This window comes from Anabrus simplex, chromosome 1, assembly GCF_040414725.1.
Source record: "Anabrus simplex isolate iqAnaSimp1 chromosome 1, ASM4041472v1, whole genome shotgun sequence".
NCBI lineage: Eukaryota > Metazoa > Arthropoda > Insecta > Orthoptera > Tettigoniidae > Anabrus > Anabrus simplex.
This window is the reverse complement of record NC_090265.1, coordinates 295,550,596-295,564,573: the sequence shown is the minus strand read 5'-3', so window position 1 is coordinate 295,564,573 and position 13,978 is coordinate 295,550,596. Positions and strand designations below refer to the sequence as shown.

The window sequence follows — 13,978 nt, the reverse complement described above, 5'->3', positions numbered from 1 at the left end:
CTAATTGAATTCATGTCACGTACCACGATCGAGCTATCATTCTTCTCAGATATTTGATGCGACGGCAGTTTTTATTATATGTTCATGTTAGGTAAAAGTGGGTGTTTCGTAAGTCAACAATGCGAAAATACATAATTTCTATGATTACATGTTAGGTGTTTCAAATATAAGCTTTAATCTTGTCGGAAGAATGTATTTTAATAGGAATAAAATATATGACATATGATAATGAACATTATTTTTGTATGTATCAAAAAAATAGGTAAAGTATAAAGAATGTGTTTTCTAGAGCTCAAAAATGTTTTACTTTTATAGACTGTGATGAGGTCAACCTTTAAAAAAAATCAAGTTTTAAAATCGATCTCTTTCTGAGTCCAACGGACATATTTAATTTAATATTATCTTAACCCGGACGTAAACGTTATATATATTCCAATTCAAGTATATAATGTATTGTATCATATGGTAAATAATGATGGGTAAAATTTCGTAATATTTTACTTTGAACTAAAATATAATTTTGGCAGTATATTCTTTTTGTAAATCAGAACATTTCTTAATAAAGTGAGTAATAATAATAGTAAAATAATTATAATATGTATGGAATCCAGTACCTTTAACTTGTCAAGCATCGGAACACTTAATTATTATATTATCTGAGAACGTTAGGAATGTGCATTCCAATTAAATATCAGGCACTCAAATATATATATATATTTGTAAATGTATTCCCACGTGGAAGGTTTGATTTCTTTTTCAGTTACAGTTACGTAACAACAGATGGTTTTGAATTTAAAACATATCTTATTTTACTCTGCTAATATATCATGTTCATTATGATAGTAACACGCAAAGATGGTCGTTTGGTTGTCTTCAGAGCAGTCTTCCGAGGAATAAGGCTAGAAGGACGCCAGTAAGAAGACGCGAGCTACAGTTAGTCCCTGAAGGTGTCGCACCATCTTCTAGCATTCCCTCGCCGCTTCCGGGATCTCCCACCACGCTGTTGTCTCCCGCTTCCCTTAAGGAGCCCTGGTAACCATTGTACAGGTGCTGACCAGGCTCACCATCAGTCTCTGGAGCTGAGTCGTTATCGAGGTCTTCCCGATCTAGGGCACTCTTGGCGCGATTTGGTAGGTCCATTTCTGAAACAACAAAAATTATATTATATACATACATACATACATACATACATACACACTTACATACACACATACGTACATACACCTCCATTATAGACTGTTATGCCCTTGAACGTTCAATCTGAAAGCCTCTGTGATTTTACTAAACGCCGCCACAATCCTCTATTTGTAACTAGTTCTGTTACCTGGTTTAGTTCTATACCTCTTATCTTTAAATCATTGAGTCTAACCATCGTCGTCTTGGTCTCCATCTACTTCTCTTACCCTCCATGAACGATTCCAGTATTCACTTCCATTCATCTCACATGACCCCACCACCGAAGCCGGTTCATACGTACAGGTTCATCAATCGACTTCATTTCTAACCTAGACTTTATCTCCTCATTACGAATACCGTCCATCCATTGTTTCCACCTTTTCGTACCAACGATCATACTCACTACTTCCATGTCCATTATTTCTGACTTATGAACAAGAAGTCCTTAGTGCACCAAGTTTTCACTCCCATAAAGCAAAGTTGGTCGGAAAACAGACCGGTGTAAAGATAGTTTCATCGGGGGACCGACTTTTTTCCTACAGCAGACTGTTGATGCAACTGCGAGCTCATTGCATTGGCCTTGTTGCACTTTGATTCAATCTCACATACTGCACTACCATACTAGGGGAACACACATCCGAAATAGGCCTACTTGAAATGATCCGTTCCAAAGTACCTTGCCTGGTATAGAGATCAATGAAATACCTCGATAGTTGTTGCAATCCTTCCTGTTCCCTTGATTATACTGTAGATCGATGCAGTTACTCCTTTCTTCCGATAAAAAGGTACATTGCAATCATTAAAACATTACACGCTAAACGTACTGCACTTTGAAGCCATTACCTGCCTTCCTATTATATTTCACCATTTCGGTTCTAATTTCATATAATCGTCCTGTTTAATGACAATGGATTTTATTCACCATCCTTTCCACTTCCTCAAGCGTAATTTCAGTCATTTACTTTTTCTTTCCCTGTCTTGGATTCTTTATTACTGTACAGAAAGGCTTCCCTGCCGCTTGACTTAGCCTGTCCAGGTTATTATCGAAATCTTCCCACGACTTCTTGGATTCAAAATAATTTGTTTCGCTCTGTTTCTTTCATCTATGTATACTTACCTGTCTAAATCAGTCCTTGTTTGGAGCCATTTCTGATTCATCTTTTTAAAATTTTTACAAGCTGTCTTCACTTCATCATTCCACCAAAATGTTACCTTTTTCCACACAGTTATTCACTACAGCATGCCTGTACACCACCTATTCTCTTTTTATATCTTAAAAATTCTTAGATTGTTTGGAACTTTTCACTAATCATATCCGTGTACTTCTGTCTAATTTCCTCGTCCTGGAGATTTTCTACCCTTGTTCGGCTGAAGACGGATTTCGCTGTTCTCTATCTTACATTTAGATATACATAGTTCACTACAGATTAGGTAGTGGTCTGTATGATCAACAAATCCCATGAATACCCGCATTTTGTTAACAGATCGAATTCAAAGTCGGTTTCAGTATCGTCTATTATGGATCTAGTGCCCCAACCTTCCTTTGTGTAGCGGTGAATAGCCTTAAGCTTGAAGAATGTACTGTATTCGTAACTGCTAATCACATTCTAGCACTTAAGTCCAATTAACGCTTCTCGTTCCTATTAGCTTCCGTATCTCACCCACATTTACTCATCACCTTTCCGTATCCTTCGATTCAAATTTCAACTCTCGCATATAAATCACCTTTTAGCACTATCCTATAGGACCTACTTGCTGTTGATCCTCACTACGATGACACTCAGTATTTATAAAACATGTCTACTTCATCCTCATCAGCACCCTCACATGGTGAATACACTGAGACAATTCTCGTCGTAATTCCTCCACCAACCAAATCTACCCACCTCTTTCGTCCATTTACGTGCCTAACAGAAACTATGTTCCTGATGAACAGTCCTACCCTACACGGTGTCCCTCCCTTTTTAACACCTATTAAGTATACGTCATAATCCCCTAGCTTCCAATCGATTTCCATTTAATTCGGCAAGTTCTTTCCGATGAGTCCCTCAGCAATCTACGCGTCTATGAAGATGGGACCCTATCTAGGATTAAAACTAATTTCGAAGACGGAACAGTCACCTAGTCCTCAAGCCAGTTTCCCCTGTGGATGGTGTTGACAGAATAACACCCACGGTATTCCCTGGCTATCGTAGGAGAGGACTAACACTGGGACGAGGAGCGTGGGTTGGCATCATGGTACCCCTATCTGAGTATGGCATTGCTTCCTCTTGGCTCCTCGTCTTCGTCTCTCCAATCCGAACTTCCTCTTTCAGCACTTGTTCTTTTCCTACACAGATGGTATTTGGTTTGCGAGGCTCAGTGAGTCTTCAGTTTCATGCCCTTCGTGGTGCTTGCCTTTCTTTTGCCAATACCTTCATTTTTCGAAGTGTCGGAACCTCTTATTTTTTTTCTTTCTGATTTGTGTTAATAGAAATTATTGCCCATTTCCTCATCAAACAATAATTATCACCACCACCACCTCAGTCCAGAAGATATGACCAATGAAGATTAAAACTCATCGATCTGGTTGGGAATCGAATCCAAGTCCCCTTAGGCTAAATGACAGCATGCTAACTGGTTAGCTATGCATTAGGACATTAAATGTAATATCTACTGACTCTGTTAAGAATAATAAAGTGCCAGCTATATCTAAAAAAATGGATTTTAGTATCCACTGAAGCCTACTGACTCGCTACCTTTGGATCCGATCACGCCAATTGCCTTTTATGCAAATAAGGCGGTTCTGTTGTTACAGCTGTTTGAAGAAGATTACAGTATAAACCAAGTGATAAACGTTTCTTGAGATGTAGACAAAATAGTGTAGCAGTTACCGAGATCACGAGATGATGATCATGCCTTAAATGTCAATATCAAGGCGAACCGTATAATATACCAAGTCTTCGTATTTACATGAATGTGTAAGAAAACGTTTATTGAAGGCTGGGTTACGGTACCTAACAGATCAAAGTGCACAAACATTATCAAATAACGATTGACTTGTCATTGTTGAATGACTATGATAGTGAATTGGGTGTAAATATTGAGAAAGTAACCATTTGCATTAAGCTCCACTCGGAAGTTATAAACGCCTGGCAACGTACTATGACATGGAACGAGGAGGACTATTCAGACATCGCACGAGGTCAACATTCTATTCTATTAAATGCAATATATGATGTGCATGCTGAAGAAGTGTCCTTTCCAATTATTTACTACGGAGCACCTTGACATTTTTTTTTGCTAGGGGCTTTACGTCGCACCGACACAGATAGGTCTTATGGCGACGATGGGATAGGATAGGGCTAGGAGTTGGAAGGAAGCGGCCGTGGCCTTAATTAAGGTACATCCCCAGCATTTGCCTGGTGTGAAAATGGGAAACCACGGAAAACCATCTTCAGGGCTGCCGATAGTGGGATTCGAACCTACTATCTCCCGGATGCAAGCTCACAGCCGCGCGCCTCTACGCGCATGGCCAACTCGCCCGGTACCTTGACATTTTAAGGCCGGTGAAAGATGAGTACGTCTCATGATCATTGAGGAAATACACCTAATCACGAATGATACATGACCATGAAAGTGATGAGACTGAGTGCATGTATGATGTGTTCGGATGTACTCAGAATACTGAAGGTATCACCCGAAAGATGACTGAAAGTTGTGCGTTAATGGATCAGTGCGTAGAAAGGAATTAGTAATTTCTAAAATCTATTTCCTATTCAATTCAGTACTGAGTAAATCGTGAGAATGACTTATTTGTGATTATGAGACATTTGGTTAAACAGAATGCTGCATGTTTTTGAGAATGAGTATGAAGGACACTCGGTGGCTATATTTAATGTGGATATCGTATGCTATAAAGACATTAGTGTAAGTGAAAGTGACATTGAAAATTTGAATGAATGGACGAAATTATAAAGATTTCCATACATTTATTATTTCTAATTCTAATACATGGCAGACGTTTCATGTAAATAATTCTAGCGGCTGTCCCTAGCACAACCTATCACGCCCTTTCTGAATTTGGAATTAAGTATAGGCCTACAACAAATCAAAACTAGGTTCGGTTCTATTTTTCTCTGACCGGTTTTTTGTTTGTTTCTTCGAAAATACACCAAAGGAAATAGAAGAATTTCTCTAAACTCAGTCTCATCATTTTATTGGTCATGTATATTCATGATTAGGCGTATTTCCTCTACGATCACCGAGCCGAGCCGTATCCATCTGTAGAGCAATAAATTCACCGAGTTTAAACTGCCAACATTCTCTATAGTAAATACTTGGAAATGACACTTCTTCAGCATGCACATCATATATTTCATTTAATACAATAGAATGTTGAAGAATAGTCGGATTGTCTATGAAATATAGCACTTACTGATCTGATATTTTCCTCATTATAGGGCCGTTTCGCTTGATTTGGCACCAGTATGTTTCCAAATTTTGGCGTCTATTTTGTGTGAAATGCTCTATCTGTATTTTCCAAATACATTCCCGATAACGGTTTTAGATAGCATATTATTTCAAATACAAATCTATCCCTAGGTAAAACACACCATCATACCTCCTTGCACACATGAGGATGATGATTGTAATGTCCTTGAAAATATATTTCCTTCAAGATGGGGTTTAGTTTGAACAGTTATCCCCATTCTCAATTGTTTTTAAAAAGTAATCATTTTAAGAAATATGCCAGTAACATTTAACTATGTCCGTTGTGTTAACGAGAACATTCACAGGTCTTTTAGTCAATTATTGACATAGCTGTATTCAATTATGTAGCCATTAGACCGCCACATTCATTTATGATTTGCCGTGCATACTCCCAATTTCATTTCCAATATGTTGGTAACATATTGTTTAATACAAATTCACTGTACCGTATCAGGTGTGTGTAATTATTTTCATGGATTCGTGGCGCAGCGATTAAATTATATTTATATAGTTTTACTCTGTTGCAGGGACGTTGTAGGGCACTTCAGTACGGTATATGGTCATCGTTCGCCTATAATCTGATATACTGACAGAACTAGTTTGTTACTACCCATTGTAATTCAAAAGGATGTAATATTATTTGAGAGTTGTTAAGTGTAATAGAGCTTCTGTATCTTTGATCAGGTATTGGAAATCCACAGTTTTGAAAGGAAATGGGTTTGTGAGATAGTTAGTGATTCCTGTAAAACATTACAAGCGGCCTTACAGAAAAGAGCAGTAATTAAAATTAAGAATCAAAAGGATTACAGTTATATGGTAAATGGGTACACATCATCAGCTTTGCAGAAGATATTGCGATTTTATCTAACTCTGAAAGTGAAAAGAAAAGAATGCTAAGAGTTTATCGTAAATCACTGTGGAAATTTGGGCTAAAATACATACTCGGAAGACAAAATTCATAGTAGTCGACAAAGATAACCGACCAACTAAAACTAAACATCATTTTAAATTGTGCAAACAACGAACTAGTCGCCGAATTCTGTTGCTTGGGAACTGCAAGTAACTCCGACAACACATGCTTGTCACAAATCAAGAAAAGGGTACTGATGGCGATACAAAAACAAGAAGTATTTCTAACTAAATGAACTCATCAGTATGAAGATATGAAAGTTGTTCCTCGAGACCTTTGTTTGAAATGTACTAACATACGATGTGAAACCTGGACTCTAGAAAAGATGGAAGAATGAAGACTGTGGACCGCAAGTAGTTCTGGAGAAGAATGACTAAAACAAACTGGAGGGCAGAAAGTCAAATTACTTCGTTTTTAAGAAATATTAAAGGAAAACGATATCTACTGAATATGATCAAGAAAAGGAAAAGAAAGTTCATTGGACACATACCCAGACACGACATTCTTCTACAGTTATTTATAAATATTCAAGGTAAAGCCTCGGGAAGAGAACGTGGGGACTACCAATAAGATCCTATGTTAAGAACACTGTCGATGAACTGGGCTGGTGATCACAATTTGACTCTTAATGCTTCTAAAACTCAACTTATTTTGATTGGACAAACAAGATTATTCACTTCCGTTTTAATCAGTAATATTTTTATTCCTTTCAGTAATTTAACCAAAACCCCGGCCCACGATAGCACACTATTGTAGGGCGAACACATAAATAGGTCTGTCCAGGATGAAGTTTCTGTTGTTCACCAACTTCGAAGAAACATCTCTTGCATTCCAATCAACATTCGCAAGCAACTTGCACAGTTTCTCGTACTTCCTATGTTGGAAAATGACTCAGTGTTTTATAATGATCCTTCGGAAGTCCTCAAGATAAAAATTCAATGTATACAGAATGCCTGAGTTAGATTAATTCTTGATGTACGTGATGTACGTAGAGATGGTTAAACTCATACTTTATTCAACTTCAGCAGCTTAAATTAAGAGAAAGACGAGTACCGGCATCAACATTACTACTAAAAAATCCCCTTGTTATCTATATTTTGCATACTCTCGCATGAAAAAGGTTCGTGATCGGCGTAACAGATTCATACGATACACAATGCAGATAAAAGTGAAATGGCGTATGGCTTGTAGTGCCGGGAGTGTCCGAGGACAAGTTCGGCACGCCAAATTCATGTCTTTTAATTTGACACCCATAGGCGATCTGCGCGTCATGACGAGGATGAAATGATGATGAGGACGACACATACACCCAGCCCCCATGCCAACGAAATTAACCAATTATGGTTAACATTCCCGACCCTGCTGGGAATCGAACCCGGGACCCCTGTGGCCAAAGGCCAGCACGCTAACCATTTAGCCATGGAGCCGGACACAATACAAATAAAGCGGCACCGTACGTCTGAACACAATAATTCCTTTAATTCTTGTGGTGGCACATATATATAATTCCTACAATTCACACAATTATGAAAACTCAAGTAGCTCAATTATCAGGAGACACATTAAGAAAATATTATATCTTGAAGTAATCTGAACCGTAAACTTTATCGTGTACCTTGCATTACATCAATGTTAATGTTCGTTAAAGACTCAGATTGCACTATGGAACACATACGTCTATTTATAGTGATATGGTGCCCCTTCTTTTTCCCCTTCATAGTTGACTACAAATTACTTGCAAGGGCTGTTACAAAATCATCGTGGAGTCCATCATACATTAAAAATGTGTTATATTATATTGCACTGTATTGTTTTGATTTTGTTATACTCTATCGTGTTGTGCTGTGCAAACTTAAAACCTATTATTTCAGAACGGATTATTTGTACACTAAACATGCCTGCCTATGTATGTACTACTGTAATTATCAATCAATCAATCAATCAATCAATCAATCAATCAATCAATCAATCAATCAATCAATCAATCAATCAATCAATCAATCAATCAATCAATCAATCAATCAATCAATCAATCAATCAATCAATCAATCAATCAATCAATCAATCAATCAATCAATCAATCAATCAATCAATCAATCAATCAATCAATCAATCAATCAATCAATCAATCAATCAATCAATCAATCAATCAATCAATCAATCAATCAATCAATCAATCAATCTCTGTAGTCATATCGCAACGGGTAACATTATTTAGTTGAAAAATATTCTTGAGCCTGCTACATTCACTACAATATGTCCTCTTTATATAAGGCAGCATGTTTTTAAGCTTAGTAATTTCTTTTCTTGAAAAGTAATATTTTCTCAAAAATTAGTATATGTTCAAGTCTTTAGTTTAAATATATATTTCACTTTATTCTGAAATATGCGTATTTTATTCAATGTTGACTGCATAAAACCTTAGTGGCAAACTGGAATCAACAAATTTTTACAATGATTTAACCCCGCAATATGCTGCGATAGGAAGTTCCCGTGTGTCTACCTCAGTTCTTTGCTGGGATAATTACAGTTATACAATGTTATATGCGTCGTAATAACATAATTTACTTTAAAATTTCCACACCTGCAAGAAGATGAGTTTGATGTGCAAATTTGCTCGAATAACTTAAACATGAATCAATAATAACCATTTTATTAACTTGGGATTCCATCTCTGAAATGAAAGAAACAAGGTGACGGGATCTTCAAAGGCCGTCTTACTTTCTCTTCAGTTGATCTAGAAATCAATTTCAAAGTTTTCCGGTGTGTAGTTTTCATCCGTAAAGTCTATTCCTCTAACACTGGGGTGGTGGTGGTGATTATTGTTTTAAGAGGAAGTACAACTAGGCAACTATCCTCTATATAATCAGAGAGAAATATGGAGGGGTCCGACACTTCGAAAAATGAAGCTATTGGCCAAAGAAAGACAAGGGCCACGAAAGGCGTGAAAATGAAAAACTCCCTAGGCCTCGATACCTAATACCGTCGGGGTTGGAAAAGAACAAGAGTTGACCAGGGGAGGTCGGATAGGATACATGAAAGTGAGTAGCCTGGCACAAGTAAGTTGAGGCAATGCTAGGACTCAGCTAAGCGCCCCGTGGTCTCCAACCGACGCTAACAAGTTCAGAGCCACTGAGGCCCCTTTTGGTCGCCTCTTAGCACAGGCAGGGGATACCGTGAGTGTTATTCTACAGGTCCCACCCACAGGGGACCTAATACTGTAGCCGTACTTCTTGTTACTCATGTGCTACAACGATGATTTGTCCTAAGAACGTAACAACAATAACATCAACAATAATAAGATGATAATAACAATATTAGACATCTGTTGAACTAAATGGACAATCTGATTTACTGCTGGTATTCAGAATCTAGAATTATGGGTTCAAAACCAGATGATTTCGATTAGACTGGAGGATGTGTTAGCGATAAACCTTGCGACGCTATTTTTAGTAGGTCATAAAATAACCCTGATAAGAGAAAATATGACCCTCTGACGTCTTCAAAAACCATTAGCTGGTAATGGGGCGTTAATAACTTGTCACAGAAATGCCATATACACCACTCTTTAGCTCTAATTTATTGTTTGAACATAATGTACGACTTCCGTTAGGCGAGGTCTTAAGGCAGCAACTACATTAACTCTTCCTTCGCTTTAATATTTTAAGTATCTTCAAATGCCGATTAGGTTATGGTTTCATGAGGTATAAAGTTTCTTTAGAGGCCGATGATTTCAGTATTAGGCACCTCGTGTTAGGTAATAACCTGTAGTGTTTTCTAGGCAAGTGAAATACGTAATATTCCTTCCTTTTTCTTAACGTAAGATCATACTATTCATTTCCTGACTGAACAAGTGAAAGGATGAACATTTTCTGTTTCTGAGTATAAACAAACAAGAACAAAGCCAATGGTACTACGGCCTTGATGGGCCTTGACTTACCAACGGACCGCTACTTGACCCTAAGACCTTGGTGATGTGTCTCGCTGCGACGAGTCATCTCGGTATAGAACAGAGCCGCTAGCTCACCGTTTGATAGCTCCTGAATTGTTCTCACATAGGCTGAGTGGACCTCGTACTAGCCCTCATATCAAGGTGAAATTCCATAACCTGGCCGGAGATTGAACCCGGATTCTCCGGGTACGCTGAACTTCGGAGAGTGGTTTGGCGACCACGGGATCCTTAGCCGATTCCTGGCATTACTTCCATTTACTTGCGCCAGGCTTCTCACTTTTGTATATCCTATCCGACCTCTATTGGTCAACTCTTGTTATTTCCCGACCATGCAGGCATTAAGTTTTCGAGGCTTAGGGAGTCTTTCATTTTCACGCCCTTCGTGGCCCTTGTCTTTCTTTGGCCGATAGCTTCATTTTTCGAAGTGACAGATCCGTTCCATTTTTCTCTCTGATTAGTGTTATGTAGAGGATGGTTGCCTAGTTGTATTTCCTCTTAAAACAATAATCACCAACATCTCCATCACCACCACCTCTCCGGTTATGAGGCATGCTCGCTACCCCTAGACCGCGGGGCCGATATCCCTGAGTTCAAGGGCGAATGAAAGGAAGCGATGCATCATCATAGACATCTCTGGGATAGTTAATACACAAATGTGTGTCTACACTTCGAGATTATGTTCCTAGAAGGATTAAGTGATACACTTCATTACAAATTGCTCTATACGCAGGTCACTTTCCTAACATAATTGAACTATGCAAAGTGTGTGTTTGAAAAATGTATGTAAAGGAATAAAACAAAATATATTTTCACTTGATGAACACTTGTTTCGATATGTCATTTAGCTGTATTTTCTCTATTTCACTTTCGTTGAATTTCATTGTGTCAAAAATCTATTCGTGGATGTCATAAGGATCTGGTCGAAAGGGATGTCACTTTCGGTAAAATGTATCACTATCGTAACTTTACGTACAACTTGTACTAAAAGCATTTCTATTACTATTCAGTTCTGTTTTCACCTTTGTTTGGGGAGAAGACTATGAATCTTCCGCCACCGCCACTTCCAACACCGTACTACGAGATAAAGTATACATAGTTTGACGTTGAGTCTTCTTGACCAAGTACGAGGACGGTTTGAAAAGTTCTCGGAATCACCGCTAGATGTCAGTGCTAGAGCAACGAGGTTCCCGCGCAATAATCACACATCCTTTGTGAGTGAACACGTGGCGCGTCAGTGCTCTAGCTGCAGGAGTGTGGTAGTGACGACTCTTTGTTTTTGTTCCCGCGTAGAGATTTGTGACAATGGAAAAAACTGAGATTCCAGCAGGGATTAAATACTTTGTAAAGAAGGGTATGAAAGCAAAGGAAATTTATGCCGACTCTCAGAATACACTGGGGAACTCTGCTCCTTCATTTTCAACTGTTGCCAAGTGGACCAGCGAGTTTAAACTTGGTCGGGAAAGCTTGGCTGATGATCCGCGTAGTGGACGGCCAAAAATTGTTACGACCCCAGAATTTATCGCAAAGGTGCTTAAAATGGTCATGGAGGATCGTCGACTGAAAGTGCGGGAGATTGCTGAAGCTGTAGGGATATCCTCTGAACGGGAATATTATATGTTAACCGAAGAATTGGGTATGAAAAAATTATCCGCAAGATGGGTGCCGCGGCTCTGGACATTGGACAATAAACGCACCAGATTGGAAATGTCCGAACAAAGTCTGGCCCGTTTTCAGTGCAACCAACAAGATTTTTTGTGCCGGTTTGTGACTACAGATGAAACTTGGGTCCACTACTATACCTCAGAGACAAAACAGCAGTCAAAGCAGTGGAAACATGCTGATTTACCACCACCAAAGAAAGCAAAGGCAGTGCGTTCGGCCGGAAAGGTCATGGCCTCAGTTTTCTGGGATGCAAAATGCATTCTTCTGATAGATTATCTTCCTACTGGCCAAACAATTACGGGGCAATACTATGCAAACCTTCTAGACCAATTACAGGAAAAGATACGCGAAACAAGGCCTGGTTTGGCAAGGAAAAAGGTCATCTTTCATCAGGACAACGCTCCGCCGCACACAAGTGTTATTGTCATGGCAAAACTTCATGAACTGGGGTACGAATTGTTGCCACATCCACCTTATTCACCTGATTTGGTACGTATGTGCCTTTTAAATTAGGCACTCCCAAATGTACTTCAGGCGGGTAAGGTATGAGGAATTTAGCACACTTTACGGCCATATGCACTTCCAGACTTCAAGTCTAATGTATTCAGCTATTATGTGTTTCGACGACGACGGTTAACAGTGTAGCTAAAATGTGTGGCCCGGCTAGGTATCGAGTTTCGGACCTTCTGAACCAAGGTTCAACGTAGACTGGAGCACGAACATGTCACACTCGCTAGTACGCTCCGAGAAATTTCGTGTCCCCAGTTACCGGTTGCTAGTGGAAGTTTATAGCGTTCTTCCTAAACAAATGTGACAACAGAACTGAACAGTGATAGAAATGCTTTCAGTATCTCGGACAGTTAAACTAAACCTATAAAATATAAGTTTTACGTAAAATCACGATATTGATAAATTTGACCAAAAGTCACATCCCTTTCGACCAGATCCTTATGAAATCCACGAATGAATTTTTGACACAGTGAAATTCAATGAAAGTGAAATAGAGAAAATACAGCTAAATGGCATATCGAAACGAGTGTTCATCAAGTGAAAGAGACAGGAACCTAACGGCAAACTCCTTCAATAATTCACAGGAGAGCAATAGGTACCGTAGTAAAGGAACAACAGACCCTGTAGGTCTGGGAACTAAATTGGTACATACATTTAATTTGCTGATAGAGGTTTCAAGTCGGATGATATCAGAACAACTCAGTAAATACGGAACGAAACTCTCCACTTATGACGAGACCTGTACAATGGTGTTGGAGCTGTTAGAATTACGCTGAAGAAACACATTCTTTTCTATTTTAGACATCAGTAGTTTCAAAGGACTATGTTGCCATTGACGCTTTCAGGGCCCGTGCTTATAGACATGATATAGGCTTCTGGGCTTATGCCGTGTCAAGAAAATAAGGTGAAATTCTTTACGTTTCGCAGAGAACTGTGCTCTGCGTCATCAGAAGAAAATATCGACTGTCCACGAGAAAGGCTTCTTAAACAATGAGCTTTTGAATTTAGACGTTACAATAGAAGTGGAAATGGTACATTCATTCGTCACCAGATGGCTCCCTGGACGCGGAACAGCGCTAGCGTTCGAAGCGGAAGCTGACGGAACCATCAGAATGAGTCTAAGAGACTCACATAACATGTGTACGTAACATATGACATTGACAAGTGTATGACATTGACACAAGTCTGGAATGAAACATCTGGCGATGAGGAACGTACGAATTAGGAAAACACCGAGGCGAAATAACAATAGTTAAAGGGCAGGGAAGGGAACTACCTACGTAAATCCTTAAAGG

General features: G+C 38.9%; 1 protein-coding gene across 1 annotated transcript in view; it reads right to left on the bottom strand.

Moving 5' to 3' along the window:
- Window positions 1–613: 613 nt before the first annotated feature.
- LOC136864344 (lachesin) overlaps window positions 614–13,978 on the bottom strand; it is a 512,637-nt gene continuing 499,272 nt past the window's right edge. Inside the window, exon 8 of the mRNA XM_068226175.1 lies at window positions 614–1,142. Within this exon, the coding sequence (XP_068082276.1) occupies window positions 874–1,142 (269 nt within the window). The 3' untranslated portion in view covers window positions 614–873. The remainder of the gene's footprint in view (window positions 1,143–13,978) is intronic.